Genomic DNA, 14,910 nt, shown 5'->3' with positions numbered 1-14,910 from the left:
GTTTCATCCTTTCTTATTCTCCTCTCCTCTTCTTTTGGTTTCACTCCTTTTTCTAGTCTCCTTTCCTCTTTTTTTAATCCCTTTCTCGACTCCTCATCTTAATTCCTTCTTCTCGTTTCTTTCCTTACTATAGTCTATACTTTTTTCATCCCTTCCTAGTCTCAAGGACAAGAGAAAAGGAGCCTCTTGTTCCCTTCCTCCCTCCGTCCCTCCCTCATCTGTCCAGTAACACCAATAATAATCTGCACCAATGAGAACACATACAGTAGACAGCTTTCAGTTGATTTTTTAATAGATTTCACTCCATTGATCTCTGTTTGTAGGCCGACAGTCACGTGATGTGAATAATCAATATTGGATTCAGTGCTGCTTGTTTTGCCTCTCCTGTGAGCGATGAAAGCCCTCAGGAACAAAATACAACAACAGCAAAGACGGTAACAACCCAAACACACGTTATCACGATATTTAGCTGATCCAAAAAGGCGTGTTTTTTTTTTACAAGAGGAAGTTTAGTTTCTCTTTTTTGTTATGAATGCTCGCATGATTTATGTTGATGATGCATTGATCATTTAGTTTAGTTTAAACAAAGTACATTCATACTTGTTCTATCTCGTCATATTTTGTTGTTGGGTTGTGTGTGCTTTGTTTTGTGAAAAATACTTTCTTTACAGCTTGTTAAGTACTTATGAAACGTCAGGTTGTGCTGAAATGTTTGAATGAACTGTGGAAAACTGAATGCGTCACGTGGGCAAAGAAGGTGGATCTACAATCTTAAAGGTGCTCTAAGCGATGTTGGGTGACGTCACTTCTTGTTGACGTTCGTGTAAGTATTGTCAAACCAAACGGAGGCTAGCTCGCCCCCCCTCCCTCCTCCTCATCCCCTCCCCTCCCCCTCCCTTCTGTGCTTCCTGAAACAGTCATGAACGCGCATTGTGGAAGTAGCCTACGTGCTAACGCTGCTGCGGTGATGGCTCAACCAACTCCTTGTCGGTTATTGGCTGGAACACTGTTTGTTATGTTTGGTGGTGCAGGTTGGCGCAGTTTGTTTTTGTTGTAGTTTGTGGAGCCTGGGCTGTCTACAGAGACCGTGTTGTTGTTTTTTTGTTTGTTTTTTTACAGCGTGTTCAGGGGACAGGCAGCTAGCGGATAGTGAGGAGATGTTTGCTGTATGTGACAAAAAATGTTGTAGCCTAAAAATCGCTTAGAGCACCTTTAAAATGACAGGTGAATCAGTGAGAAAGAACTTTTTGAGGGAGTTTGTCTTCAGCTCTAGTGTGATGTTGTTAAAAGGTTAAAGATTGAACAAAATATTGCAATGCTTTTTGAGGACTAAGAGGACTCTACTGACAGAGAGTGAAGAGTCATTTGTTTGGCGTGAACTCCACCGAGCAGCTGAGATTTGCGGCCTCTGCAGCATCCTTGAAGGCAAACAGGAAGTACATGACCTTCCTGACTTTGGCCAGCTCGGCAATCCTCTCGCCGAACTCCTGCATGTCAGCCTCCAGCCACTTGAGCGGCGAATCCTCCGGGTCGTTGGCGTTTCGCCAAAACGTTCCGATCGGCTCGAGTAGCTGACGGGTCATCAGGTTGGTGAGGTCGGGGGTCCAGTGTTGGGAGATACCGGTGATGGTGACGCGACCGTAGGCCGTGAGGGAGAAGTACCAGCGAGAGAAGTTGAGCTCCTGGGTGGGGAAGTCCAGCCGATACACGGCCTCATGGGAGAGAAGCAGGCGCTCGCCATCCTGGCGCTTCTGCCCTGAGCGCTGCAGAGACGACACACGGAGACGCATCATCTGCAGAGGAAGTTAAAGAGCACACAGGAAGAGAGACATGAAAGAGAAATCGCGATTGGTCGGAGAAGAAGGAATAGTGTGTGTCAGATTTAATTTGATCCAGCCCACCACATTTTATTCCGTAGTTGTCAGGCCCCCAGGAAGTGCGCCGTGCTTTTGAAGCAAATTGAACAAAGCGGCCAAACGGCGAAATTACAACTCCCGGGCCGTCACGTGATGCCCTCTGGCCCAGAAAGACTTTTCCCTCTAGACTTACATGGCGAAAGAGACATCTGTAAATGAGTGGATACATTTTTTCAAGCGTTGCAAATCCCCAGCAAAATGTTTAGTTTCACTATCAGAATTTAATCCATTCGGTCTGACAAGATTTGGAAAGTCTAGAAGAGACGCACGATGACATCATGTCATCCCCATTCATGTTAGCGGAGTGATAAACCAGAAGTAGTCGGCTCGGCCAGCGGAGGTCTTTATTGTGCCTGCTCTATCGGCCGCACAGTGCAGAAGCAGTCCCGACAGCCTGAACGTTTGGTATGCGGGTTTGACTCCATGAAGGCTTCATGCGTCACTGAGCATAGGAATAGGAATGAACGGGGCTCCAGTTCTTATTATGCATCCACGGCATTTGTAGAAAAACCCTTTTTTACAAAATCCAAAAGGCTTCAAACTGAGTACTGTAAAGACATTTATGCTACGCAATAGTGTTCAGTCCAGGCACATGACTTGATGCCACGGTACCGTTGTCATGCCTCACCTGTAGACACAGTTTGTCTTCCTAAATGATTTTCACTTACTTGAATTTGCAGAGGGTCCAATTCTAGATACATAATCAGTCAGAACAGGAATCTTTTACATACAGTGGTGCTCATAAGTTTATGAACCCATGCTGAAGTTGACTAAAATGAGGAATAAAAAAATTATCTTTTGGAAATTGATCTTAATGCCTTAATTAAAAAAATAGGAAAAATCCAACCTTTAAGGACACCAATTTTCTTTGTGAATGAATAATGTATCGTAAATACATAAATGCTCTTCCTTAAAATACAGGGGGCATAAGTAAGATGCTCCCATAGAGGCAGGCAGACTTTTATTTTGAAAGGCCAGTTATTGCATGGATCCAGGATACTATGATCCTGATGAAGTTCCCTTGGTCCCCCCATCATCACATACCCTTCACCATACCCCCACATCATCACATCCCCTTCACCATACCCCCACATCATCACATACCCTTCACCATACCCCCCCATCATCACATACCCTTCACCTTACCCCCACATCATCACATACCCTTCACCTTACCCCCACATCATCACATACCCTTCACCATACCCCCACATCATCACATACCCTTCACCATACCCCCCACATCATCACATACCCTTCACCATACCCCCCACATCATCACATACCCTTCACCATACCCCCCACATCATCACATACCCTTCACCATACCCCCCACATCATCACATACCCTTCACCATACCCCCACATCATCACATACCCTTCACCTTACCCCCACATCATCACATACCCTTCACCATACCCCCACATCATCACATACCCTTCACCATACCCCCACATCATCTCATACCCTTCACCATACCCCCACATCATACCATACCTAGAGGTTGGCATGGTTTTATTTCAATTGGCCTAATAGCTGGTTTGATTTGTATTGAGAGATGATTTCGTGGAAAGTACCCCAATCATTTTTGTGATTAATCGATCAATTCTTTGGTCTATAACAGTGAAAAATGGCCATCGCAATATCCTAGACCACAAGGTGACGTCATCAAACGTCCTGTTTTGTCCGACCGACAGTCCCAAACATCCAAAATATTCGAAGAACTATGATTTAACACTTTCTGGCGCCAGCCTCTCACATTTGAGAAGCTGCGAGCCAGAAAGTGTTTATCATTTTTCCTTGAAAAATGACCTAAATGATTAATTAGCATTAGCTTTCTTTTGATAGTTGACCAATCGTTGTAGCTCTAAAACATTTTTCTCTGAGCAAAGCAAAGGTACACGTTAACATTTCAGTCCAGGAGCGGTTGACCTCCAACAGTTTTGAGGCAGACTGCCAGGCTAATAGTCAGTGTTTTAACTCTTCTGATAAGTAGACCTATTGATCACTACACCAGGGACATTCAGAGCACCAGACACACCATAGAAAGCCTTTAGAACAGATGTTATGAAGACTATTCATCAAAGCTGGGCGAACAGTTTGAATAAAAAGTTGCATGAATCTCCGAAAAGGAAACTTCGAAAAGTCAGCCAACAAGTAAAAAGAAAAGTAATAAGCTCAATTTCAAACTTGTTCTCAGTGTATAAATAATTACACAAGTATTTCTTAAAAGATATCTATGTTTAACATGTTCATCAAGAGTCAAAACTGCAGCGTTGACATTTTTGGTGATGGGGCACAAACCCTCGATTGTGCAAAGACACCCCATCAGATTAGGTTGACTCTTTGTACATTCAATTATATTTCCTTTCAAATAAAATGAAAAGCATTGCCTCCACACATATTGCGATAACAAGTTGTCACTTCAAAGTGAGACCCTCACCTCTGTCAGTGCAGTGTCTTCTTTAAACGCCAGCACTATTGTGTTGCCGGGGGCTTTAGCATTGTCCATGTCCGACTTCGAGGTTATAATCCTGGGTTAAGGAGAGGGCAAGGCTGGCCTGTCTGGATGGATGCTGTGATAGATGGAACTCTGAGAGAGTTTCAGATTTCTCTCTCCCTCCCTCCCTCCCTCCCTCTCTCTCTCTCTGTGTCTGTCTGTCTCTCTCTCTCTCTCTCTCTCTCTCTCTCTCTCTCTCTCTCTCTCTCTCTCTCTCTCTCTCTCTCTCTCTCTCTCTCTCTCTCTCTCTGTCTCTCTCTCTCTCTCTCTCTCTCTCTCTCTCTCTCTCTCTCTCTCCTCATAGGCTTGTATGCCTTCTCTGTCTCCCCTCTTCAACTATTTCCATCACAGAGTGGCACCCACACCCCCACACCCCCCTTGCCCACAGGGTAGTTTGGGTTAGGACGCATTGATTAGCCTCATAACACGAGCATGACAGAGAGAGTAGGGGAGAGCATTGGGAGATGGGATCAATGCAAAAAACAGCATCAGTCAGAATCAGTAGTATTCAGCCCTGCTGAGCGTTCAACACGCGTTTTTGTTTTATTAGTAGTATTCAGCCCTGAGGCTGATTTTTGCACCAAACTGTTGTAAAATATCCACACATTTACTCTATTTAATATTATTCTTGTTATATGCAACATATGGCCTGTCTGAATTATCATACATTTTCCTGAGATCAGGTTTAAAATGTATGTATATGAAATGAAAACACTCTCCAAGATTTTTTTTTAAAGGCGTTAAGGAGGTGGGTGATGAGGTGTGAGGGTGCTAGGCAACAGGAGGCGCTAATGACGTACAAGAGGGAACTCTGGGAGTTTCCTGAGGGCTTCTGGGAGCTTGACTGGTCTTGGCTTAATGGATCAGTTATTTATTTATATCACTGATTTCACACAAAACGTCATACATCCTCAGGTTAATTAAGAGGAAAGAAGTGTAAAAAAAACTTTTACTTTTTAAGAACTAACAGACAATATGTACAGATGATGTTGTCAGATGTGATTATTACTTTGGGTGATTTTAAGTCAGTTTAAAAAAATCCTGAATGAAGAACTAGCGGAGGTCTGCGCTCTCCGAGTGCCATTCTAGTTGGTTAAAAAATCTGAGCTTTGCCCAGATGATCTTTGTCTTTGTAACTGAATCGATGTCATTGTAAATGACAGTTTCCCCTCAGTGATCTTTTGAGTATAAATAAAGGTTGAATGGAAAAACATGAATGATGACCGTGTTCTTTCTGTCCCCCCCCCTCAGGTGATCCCTGACTGGAAGGACCAGGAGTGGAATGACGATAAACCGGAGTCCTACGCCGGGATCTTCCACTTCCGGTTCTGGCGGTTCGGTGAGTGGGTGGACGTGGTGATCGATGACCGGCTGGCCACGGTGAACGGAAAGCTGGTGTACTGCCACTCCAACGACGGCAACGAGTTCTGGAGCGCGCTGGTGGAGAAGGCCTACGCCAAGTAAGACTTCCACCATGTGGGTTTTCAAGTCTTTATTTGTCACATTCACGAGAATTAGTGGAGAGTGGAGGAGCCGTTAGCAACGTTGTTCTCAGGCTCCCTCCAACAACGCTTCTTCAAAATGTACAAAAAGAAAAATGAGAATCAAAGACATTAAACATAAAATAGTGCACAAGTTAAAATATAGCAATAAAATAGGCAAGGGTTGGTGTAGAGAGAGCAACGTCGACAGGGTGATGCAGGAGGTTTCGGTGTTTTCGCTAGGTTTGTGGAAGTAGTCAGCGGGGGCTTTTAGGGGTCTCCCCTCAAAAAGAAGTAACGTTTTTCAATTATAAATATAATTCCACATCATTTTGGACCATTATTATTACCATATCTGGGTCCAAAACGTTGGAAAAGCCAGAGAAGATAATACATAAGTAACACTCAAAAAGCTTAAAGACAGAACTTGCTAGAGAAGTCCACTGGGGAGAAACTACAGCCATTAGATCTGAGAAAAGTCATTTAGTTAGTTTTGATGCTCACATTGATTTTACATTCATTCGGCTTTAGGTGGGTCCCAAAACAGCTTGAGTGCTGCGCCTAAACCGCAATTTCCACCAACTGCTGAACGGCTGCGGAGTCATTAGGTTTCCATTAAAGTCAATGTGAGAGCTCCGCAGCAATTCATTATGTTTGACTGTTATTTTCTTGTGCAGACTTTTCTTAAATTTGAGGGTAGAGGGGCACCCTGATAGCTCAGTTGGTAGAGCGCGCGCCCATATACAGAGGTTTACTCCTCGATGCAGCGGGCCAGGGTTTGACTCCGACCTGCGGCCCTTTGCTGCATGTCATTCCTCTCTCTCCCCCCTTTCATGTCTTCAGCTGTCCTGTCAAATAAAGGCCTAAAAATGGCCCAAAAATGTATCTATATAAAAAAACAACCCTGAGGGCGTAGATGCAGAACCACTTCTTCAGTCGGCAGGAATTAAGACGTCTGTGTGTAAGCGTTGATGACTGTTGGCGTGTGTGTGTTTCTAGGATGTCTGGATGCTACGAGGCGCTTGATGGGGGCAACACGGCCGACGCTCTCGTGGATTTCACTGGCGGCGTGTCGGAGCCAATGGACTTGATGGAGAACGGGTTCAAAGAAGATCAAGAGAAACGCAGCAAGCTGTTCGAGAGAGTCCTGAAAGTCCACGACAGAGGAGGCCTCATCAGCTGCTCGATCCGGGTGAGCAGAGGACAAACGCACGGCGGCCGTATGATTAAACCAATAGATACCGTGGGCATTCACACCGAGAACAGTGATCCGGCGATTCTCTGCAGGGTGGTGCGGGGGTGGGAGTGACAATGAAACGGCCCATTTGTGTGACGTCCTTGTCTTGTTTTCTATAACCCCCCAATGTAGCACAAGTAGACTTTATATTTCACAGTTACTGATATCGATGTTTCCGACCACACTTGAAGGCAGCTTATTTTCACAGGAGGGAGAAAGAAAAGAGACTAGCGAGACACAGCGAGTGCTTTGTTGTTGCAGGAAACATTCAGCTCTCACCCTAACTCCAGGGCAGTTTACTGCTTGTTTGTTTTAAACATAGACAGTATATAAACTGGACCAACAGACCCCGTTGCTCTGGACGGAGACTGTACTGTACGGTAATTCCTCTACTGTGCGACAGTAAGTCGCGTGGTTATGGCACAATCGTTAGCCTATTTTCTATAAAAACGTCTGCTACGGAGCCATAATGTGAGATACAAGGTAATGGAGCCTTTTATACGTTGTCGTGTTTCTTTAGAAATAAACAACGGACAAATAGAGTCTTTAAACGCTTCAGATGTAACGTTATTCTCTGTCAAAGTGACGTCAAAATGAATGGCAGTCAGTGGAATGCTAACGGCGGGTGAGCGTTTGTTAGCATCAAAATTGCTCCATAGGATCTACGGGTTGTTGACCGACGCTTACCCCCTTGGTTTTAAACTGTCTTGTGGCATCAATAGAGGCAGTTTCCTGTTTCCTGTTTCCTGTATGGGACTCTCAAACTGTAGCTCAAAACACACCGAGAAGTCTGACCTCTGGTTACGTGATTGGCCACCGCAGCGTGACGTGGGAAGGGATGTAACGATTACCGGTGTAACGGTAAACCACGATTAAAAATGCTGACGATAAGAATTACCGTTTTCATTTAAAAAATCATTATCACGGTGGATTAACACGGTGTGGAAACCGCGTGTTTAATCCTTCCCGTGGTTGTAGTTCTTTTTGTAATTTGTTTATAGTGGCTATTTATTTTAAATGCATAATGCTCTTTTGTCTTATTTATTTAAGGTTTGCTTTCAAGTGTTCATGTGTACAGTGTGTAATTAGTGGTGTTTCTATGATTTGTTCACATATTGTTCTTTTTGTCTTAGCTTGAATGTTTGGATTTGTATGATTTAAAACCTGCACTACTGGAAATGTTCCTGACAAATAAGCTGTTTACGCGCTGAACCCTTGTTCCTTTGATGTTAAAAGTTGCACTTTTGATAAGGTTTTGCCTATATTTTTGTAATATAATAAACATTGTGTAGGCCTATCAGTGCTTTCTCAACATATTGAACACACTTTTAAAAATACCGCGATAATACCGAAAACCTTGCTCATTTTGGTCACTATAACCGTGAGGTTAAATTTTCATACCGTTACATCCCTAGACGTGGGCTTGCGTTTCTCCAAAAGTTAAGTCCGTCTCGACTTTTCGCCGCAGGTCCACTGCATTTTTTTTGCGTCCCCCCTAAACGCACTACCCCCATTCAAAATGAATGTAAAGACCTGCGTTTCTGCCGGACCGTCGGACGGCCGACGCAGGCAGCGTGAGCACAGCCTTAGGAATGATTTACGGACTGACTGAAGCTGTGCCGCCACTTGCCGTGTCGTTCCAGGCAGCCACTGCAGCGGACATGGAGGCCAGGCTGGCCTGCGGCCTGGTGAAGGGCCATGCCTACGCAGTGACGGACGTCCGCAGGGTGAGGCTCGGCCACGGCCTGCTGGCCTTCTTCAAGTCAGACAAGCTCACCATGATCCGCATGAGAAACCCCTGGGGAGAGAGAGAGTGGAACGGGGCCTGGAGCGACAGGTGAGAAGCAGGGAACCACAGCCCACATTTCTACGGATTATAAATCCCGTGAGAATCAAGATTTCACTTTAAAAAAAAAATAATAATAAATCTGTCCAGATAACCTACGATTTAAACATGTAATCCATGCATGTGTAATAAGACCTGCATACAGTGTTCGAGGCAGTCCCTTTTATTCCTTTGAGAGTAGCTGAGTGTTGAATGAAGCCATCATAGAGCCAGATGATCGGCACTGCTTCCACATTGTGCGGCCGATAGAGCAGGTGCACTAGAGACCTCCTCTGGCCGAGCCGGCCGCTTCCGATTTAGCGCATCAAAGCCCGGCGCACTTCCTGGGAGCCTGGTGTCCCCGGTGATTGGACTACAAACCGTCAGACCCTTTAATTCTGCCCAGTTTGGAGATTGATGTTTTTTACTACATACAGTTCACATCTGCTATCCTCATTTTATTATGAGAAGAACCACACTGACCTCTTTTGTCTGCCTGTTTGCAGCTCTGAAGAGTGGAAGAAGGTCAGTAAGAGTGAGAGGGAGAAGATTGGTGTCACCGTGCAGGATGATGGAGAGTTCTGGTGAGTTTTGGTTCAACACTGCCCCCCGTTGGCAGACACAGGTGCTTGCACGTGGCGCTTTGTCACCTCACCAAGTCCAAAGATCTGCAATAATTCTCATCTTGTTACATTGTTCAGTCTCCATCTCTCAAGCGTTAATCTATGTTCTCAGTTTAATGTGCGTGTTTTTATATTTGCAACGTTTTAATTTCGTTGTATGTACTTACAAAGATGGTAAAGTCAATTCTGGTTCTGAATTCTTTGATTTGTATTTCTTTTACTGATCATTTCTAAACACACCCTGCTGAATTTACACTTTTTTTCCCTCTTAGTTTAAATGTTGACCTCTTTCATCATTCATCTCTCTGATCAAACAGTGAATTAACGTCACTGTAAATGAACCATCATTTCTACTCATTCCCTTCTCTGTGTCTCCCTTCCTGCAGGATGACATTTGATGACTTCATCGCTAACTTCACAGACCTCATCCTCTGTCGTCTCATCAACACATCCTACCTGAGTTTCCATAAGATCTGGGAGGAGGCGGTGATGCGGGGCTCCTGGCGCCGCCACGACGACCCGCTTCTCAACCGAGCCGGGGGCTGCAGCAACAACAAGCACACCTTCCTCCAGAACCCGCAGGTCTTATTTCCTCTCATGAATTCATACCTTCTCAGATTTGGTGTGGGGCAAAGGCTATGTACTTTGCAATAGCGGGATCCGTGTTGTGGAGAAGGAATGGACTCTAACAATACGTGTGTATTTCTTTTTTCTCTGCGTTGCAGTTTGTGTTTGATGTGAAGAAGCCGGAGGACGAGGTACTGATCTGTTTGCAGCAGAAAGATCGCAGAGCCACGCTGAGGGAGGGACGAGGAGAAAACCTGGCTATTGGCTTTGACATACACAGGGTCAGCTGTGTGTGTGTGTGTGTGTGTGTGTGTGTGTCTCGTGTGTTTATGGTTACATACATTATTATGGTTTCATGAAGTCCAATTAGTTTTTGTCAAAGTAGAAAAAATGGAATACACATTCTTTCCCAACATCTAGAAACTATCTTGATTAACTTGCACCAAGCTTGTGTGTGTGTGTGTGTGTGTGTGTGTGTGTGTGTGTGTGTGTGTGTGTGTGTGTGTGTGTGTGTGTGTGTGTGTGTGTGTGTGTGTGTGTTAAAGACATTCATACTGTAGAAGTTTTCTAAAATTCCTCCAGGTCTCAGAGCAAACTAATTATTGCAGGTCTGTTTTGTTAAAACTGGCAAGTGAGTGTATATAGAATACACCATAAAATAAAATAACGGTTTCTTACATATCTGTGTTTAAAATTTTTAATTAAAAAGATAAACAGACGTGCCAATTGCTAAACCATATACAATACTATACGTATATATACTATACACCAAAATCACACAATAACCTAAACTAACTAACCGATGGAGGCAGCGGTAGAGCAGCTACTCCCGTGTTCTGCGACGTAAAATGACTGTTTTTGTCAAAGGAGTCTGGTGGCTTTGAAGAGAGCAGAGATAACGGCTTCAGATTTCCGTCGTAAAGGGCTGCCTGACAGCAAGGTAGTTGGTAGTGGTAAAAATATTCTAAATATAGCGTACACTTAAACTGATATAGATAGCCGACCCCCATCTACTGTAGCTAACACACTGACTATGGAGAAGTAGCTCATACAACCACACTTCTAAACATCTGAACTAAAATACCCATCTCTATAAAACCCATCTCTACCGACTTGCCTTCCCTGTATGGGGGCTGTCATTTATTTGTGTCCTCTGTGTATTTGTACTGTATATGTGTGCACGTCTTTTCTGCACTTTTTTTTCAGCTCTTTTGTGCTCATTATTGTTATTTGGCTTTTCCCCTTTCCTTTATTATGTTATATATCTTTTTGTGCATGTTATGGGTTTACAAAGTGAAAAAGCCCAAAGTCCCCCCCAAAGGGACTTACCATCTCCAACAGAAAACACTGTTCACAAACTGCTCCAAACAGCTCTATTGTAGTCCAGCCTTTACTTCAGAGACAAACGTGGTCACTTTGGAACACACGTTATAATGCTCGCCTAGCTGCTAGCGTGGCACGCCCTCATACTCTGCTCCTGACTGGCTAGTAGTCCTTACCTAGCTACTGTCAGGGCACGTCCTCATACTCTGCTTCTGACTGGCTAGTAGTCCTTACCTAGGTACTGTCAGGGCACGTCCTCATACTCTGCTTCTGACTGGCTAGTAGTCCTTACCTAGGTACTGTCAGGGCACGTCCTCATACTCTGCTTCTGACTGGCTAGTAGTCCTTACCTAGGTACTGTCAGGGCACGTCCTCATACTCTGCTTCTGACTGGCTAGTAGTCCTAGTCCTAGTAGAAAATTAGCATAATATGAACACTTTAACTTTGTTTTAAACGGTACTTACTACTTCCTTATTGTGGCTCTTGGCAGATAACCATCATAGTTTAGGATAGAGCAGGCCTTTCCTAGAGCACTCCCCTGCCAGTTTCAGTACAATAGTTAGGCCAAATGTCTGTGTGTGTGTGTGTGTGTGTGTGTGTGTGTGTGTGTGTGTGTGTGTGTGTGTGTGTGTGTGTGTGTGTGTGTGTGTGTGTGTGTGTGTGTGTGTGTGTGTGTGAGGGCCTGTAAATAAAGGTGCTGCTGTCTTTCTGTGTTCAGGTGGAGTTAAACAGGACCTACCGTATGCATGTCACCCAGCAGAAGGTTGGTGGGAGCGTCTTCATCAACTCAAGGTCTGTGTTCAAACGCATTGAACTGAAAGAGGGCCGGTACGTCATCATACCCACGACCTTTGACCCCGGCCTGGAGGGAGAATTCCTGCTCCGCATCTTCACCGATGTGCCATCCGACTGCAAGTAGGGACCCACTGGTCTTGTTTAGTTTGAACTCCGCTTTCCTTGTTTTCTGCGGGAGACTTTTAGTGTTCTTTTTGGTTCAGCAGCAGCTTTACTGGATATTGAGGAAAAAAACGCGCTGGAGTTTAACCCTCTGAGGACGAAAGACGCAAACAGCGATATTACAAACATTCATTCATCATTTCAGACATTTAATTACTATTTTAACCATGTATAACCTAAGACTGTCTGTCTGTCCTGTAGGGAGTTGACTCTACATGAGCCTCCACAGACCTGCTGGTCTGGGTTGTGTGGTTATCCGTCTCTGGTCACTCAGGTCCACATACTGGCGGCTAATGGACTCGCAGGACAAGACTCTAATGGAGGTACATTTTACTTTTTAAGAGTCATCAACACTGGTACTATCAGCAGTTACTGAGGTTAATCAGATCCAATTGAACTTTAACAGTATTTATTGTATAATGTGATTCCTATTCTTTTTTTAAGGTGATTTTGAGGCTCTTTGTACATTTCAGTGTTTCTTTATCCAGGAACACATTAAATAAGTTATGTATTTAGTTAGTTTTAAAGTTTAATTTGCCCTCTGGTGGGTGTGTGTGTGTGTGTGTGTGTGTGTGTGTGTGTGTGTGTGTTTCCAGCATCGGACCCCTACGTGATCATTCGTTGCGAAGGACAGAAAGTTCGTTCTGCGGTCCATAAAAACACACGCAGCCCTGACTTCGACACCAAGGGGCTCTTCTACAGGAAGAACGCCAACCAGCCAATCAGCATCGAGGTGCGTGTGTGTGTGTGTGTGTGTGTGTGTGTGTGTGTGAGAGAGAGAGAGATAAAGCTGACAGAAACTTGTGCCATCTTGTAGGAATATCCAATCTTTTACCACAGTGAGTGTAGAAGTAAGTAAAAGTTCAAAAGTATTCGCATCAAATTATACTTAAAGTACCAAAAGTAAAAGTACTTATTATGCGCTATGGCCTATTTAAAATAATATTTTATAACAGTATGTTAACATAGTATAATGATGATGATGATATTTTATTTTTGTATTATAATTATTGGGCTCCACATTTCTGTGATAAAGTCTGCGGCTTAAAAATAGGGATCAACTGATACTGGTTTTTCAAGGCCGATACCGATTATTAGTAGTAGTAGTAGTTAATGAACCGATAATCGATATTTGGAACCGATATGCATTTACATATAGATAAAATCTTAAAGTCAGAAATGAGATTTTGGACTGTTACAAACTGCCAACACAAAACTGTACTTAAAGCGTAACTCTCGCCAAAATGCAACCTAGGGTGTTTTTGTGAATGTACCCGAGTCAAACTTTCGTTTAAAAGCATATTTAGGACGGAATCACCACTTTTAAGATGTACCGTATTCTCGTTTTTTGGGTCAAATGGCCTTCTGAATGGGAGTGCTAGGGGCGCTACGATGCTAGCCTCAAAATAGCTGTTTTTAAAACACTAAGAAGGCTCGACACAACATGAGACTTTGCTCCAAGTATCACCAGGGGCTCTACACCTTAACCAAAGCATTGACAACATTGTTTGTGTACCCAGAGTTTACTAACAACTCACGTTAGCAGTTGTTCTTCCGGTCGCCGTCTATCGAGCCAGTCAGAAATAGTCGAGGGAGGAGAGTAAAGATGGAAAGCTCCTTTAGTTCCGTATAAATGCACGGATAAATCGTTTTGTCGTCAGTGAAACACAATATTGACCTTGTAGTTGAAAAAGGAGCCTGATATAAGAATGACATTTCCTCCTATGGAGTCCGTTCATTCGCATTCAGAGATCGCCTATTTTGGACTGGGAAAATGGCGGATAGCGTAAACAACAACTGCTAACGTGAGTTGCTCAAAACCTTTTTTAGTAAACTCTGGGTACACAAACAATGTTGTCAATGCTTTGGTTAAGGTGTAGAGCCCCTGGTGATACTTGGAGCAAAGTCTCATGTTGTGTCGAGCCTTCTTAGTGGTTTAAAAACAGCTATTTTGAGGCTAGCATCGTAGCGCCCCTAGCACTCCCATTCAGAAGGCCATTTGACCCAAAAACGAGAATACGGTACATCTTAAAAGTGGTGATTCCGTCCTAAATATGCTTTTAAACGAAAGTTTGACTCGGGTACATTCACAAAATGGCAACGCTGCCTGCAAGGCACTAGGATTAGGCCAGTGTTTCTCAAATTGGGGAAGGCGTACCCCTAGGGGTACCTTGGAGTAGTGCAGAGGGTACGTTAAATATTTATTTAAAAAATATCGGTGATGCTTAATTCCTAAAATATTATATACTGTACAAATGAATGCATTTAGTGATACAGTCTAAATATTAGAAGTGTTTTATACTAAAAATATCATTGTTTAATAAATCAGACATTGATGGCGGAGCGCTGTGTCTTCAGCTAGGCATTTATTTTCTACCAAAAATGTTTTGTGCTGATGATGATAAGGTTAGGGTAAGGTGCCTTGAAGTCGACGCTGGGGGCTTAAAACACCATCGAGCAAAGTGTACTTGGTGACATT

At 43.7% G+C, this 14,910-nt stretch overlaps 2 protein-coding genes across 2 annotated transcripts in view; one reads left to right on the top strand and one right to left on the bottom strand.

Annotated features, from left to right (window-relative positions):
• The window catches only part of capn5a (calpain 5a), a 34,760-nt gene that overhangs the window by 16,947 nt on the left and 2,903 nt on the right, over window positions 1–14,910 (top strand). Inside the window, exons 4-12 of the mRNA XM_078247061.1 lie at window positions 5,669–5,877; window positions 6,898–7,090; window positions 8,779–8,972; window positions 9,467–9,544; window positions 9,970–10,165; window positions 10,309–10,431; window positions 12,193–12,389; window positions 12,633–12,754; window positions 13,028–13,164. Of these exons, the coding sequence (XP_078103187.1) occupies window positions 5,669–5,877; window positions 6,898–7,090; window positions 8,779–8,972; window positions 9,467–9,544; window positions 9,970–10,165; window positions 10,309–10,431; window positions 12,193–12,389; window positions 12,633–12,754; window positions 13,028–13,164 (1,449 nt within the window). The remainder of the gene's footprint in view (window positions 1–5,668; window positions 5,878–6,897; window positions 7,091–8,778; window positions 8,973–9,466; window positions 9,545–9,969; window positions 10,166–10,308; window positions 10,432–12,192; window positions 12,390–12,632; window positions 12,755–13,027; window positions 13,165–14,910) is intronic.
• On the bottom strand, window positions 1,348–1,793 carry ompa (olfactory marker protein a). Its single transcript, XM_078247062.1, has one exon. It carries the CDS (start codon window positions 1,791–1,793, stop codon window positions 1,362–1,364), a length of 432 nt encoding a protein of 143 aa, XP_078103188.1. The 3' UTR covers window positions 1,348–1,361.

Source organism: Sander vitreus, chromosome 3, assembly GCF_031162955.1.
Source record: "Sander vitreus isolate 19-12246 chromosome 3, sanVit1, whole genome shotgun sequence".
Taxonomy (NCBI): Eukaryota; Metazoa; Chordata; class Actinopteri; order Perciformes; family Percidae; genus Sander; species Sander vitreus.
Note: the sequence above shows the minus strand (reverse complement) of the source record. Positions and strands in the feature narration are given on the sequence as shown.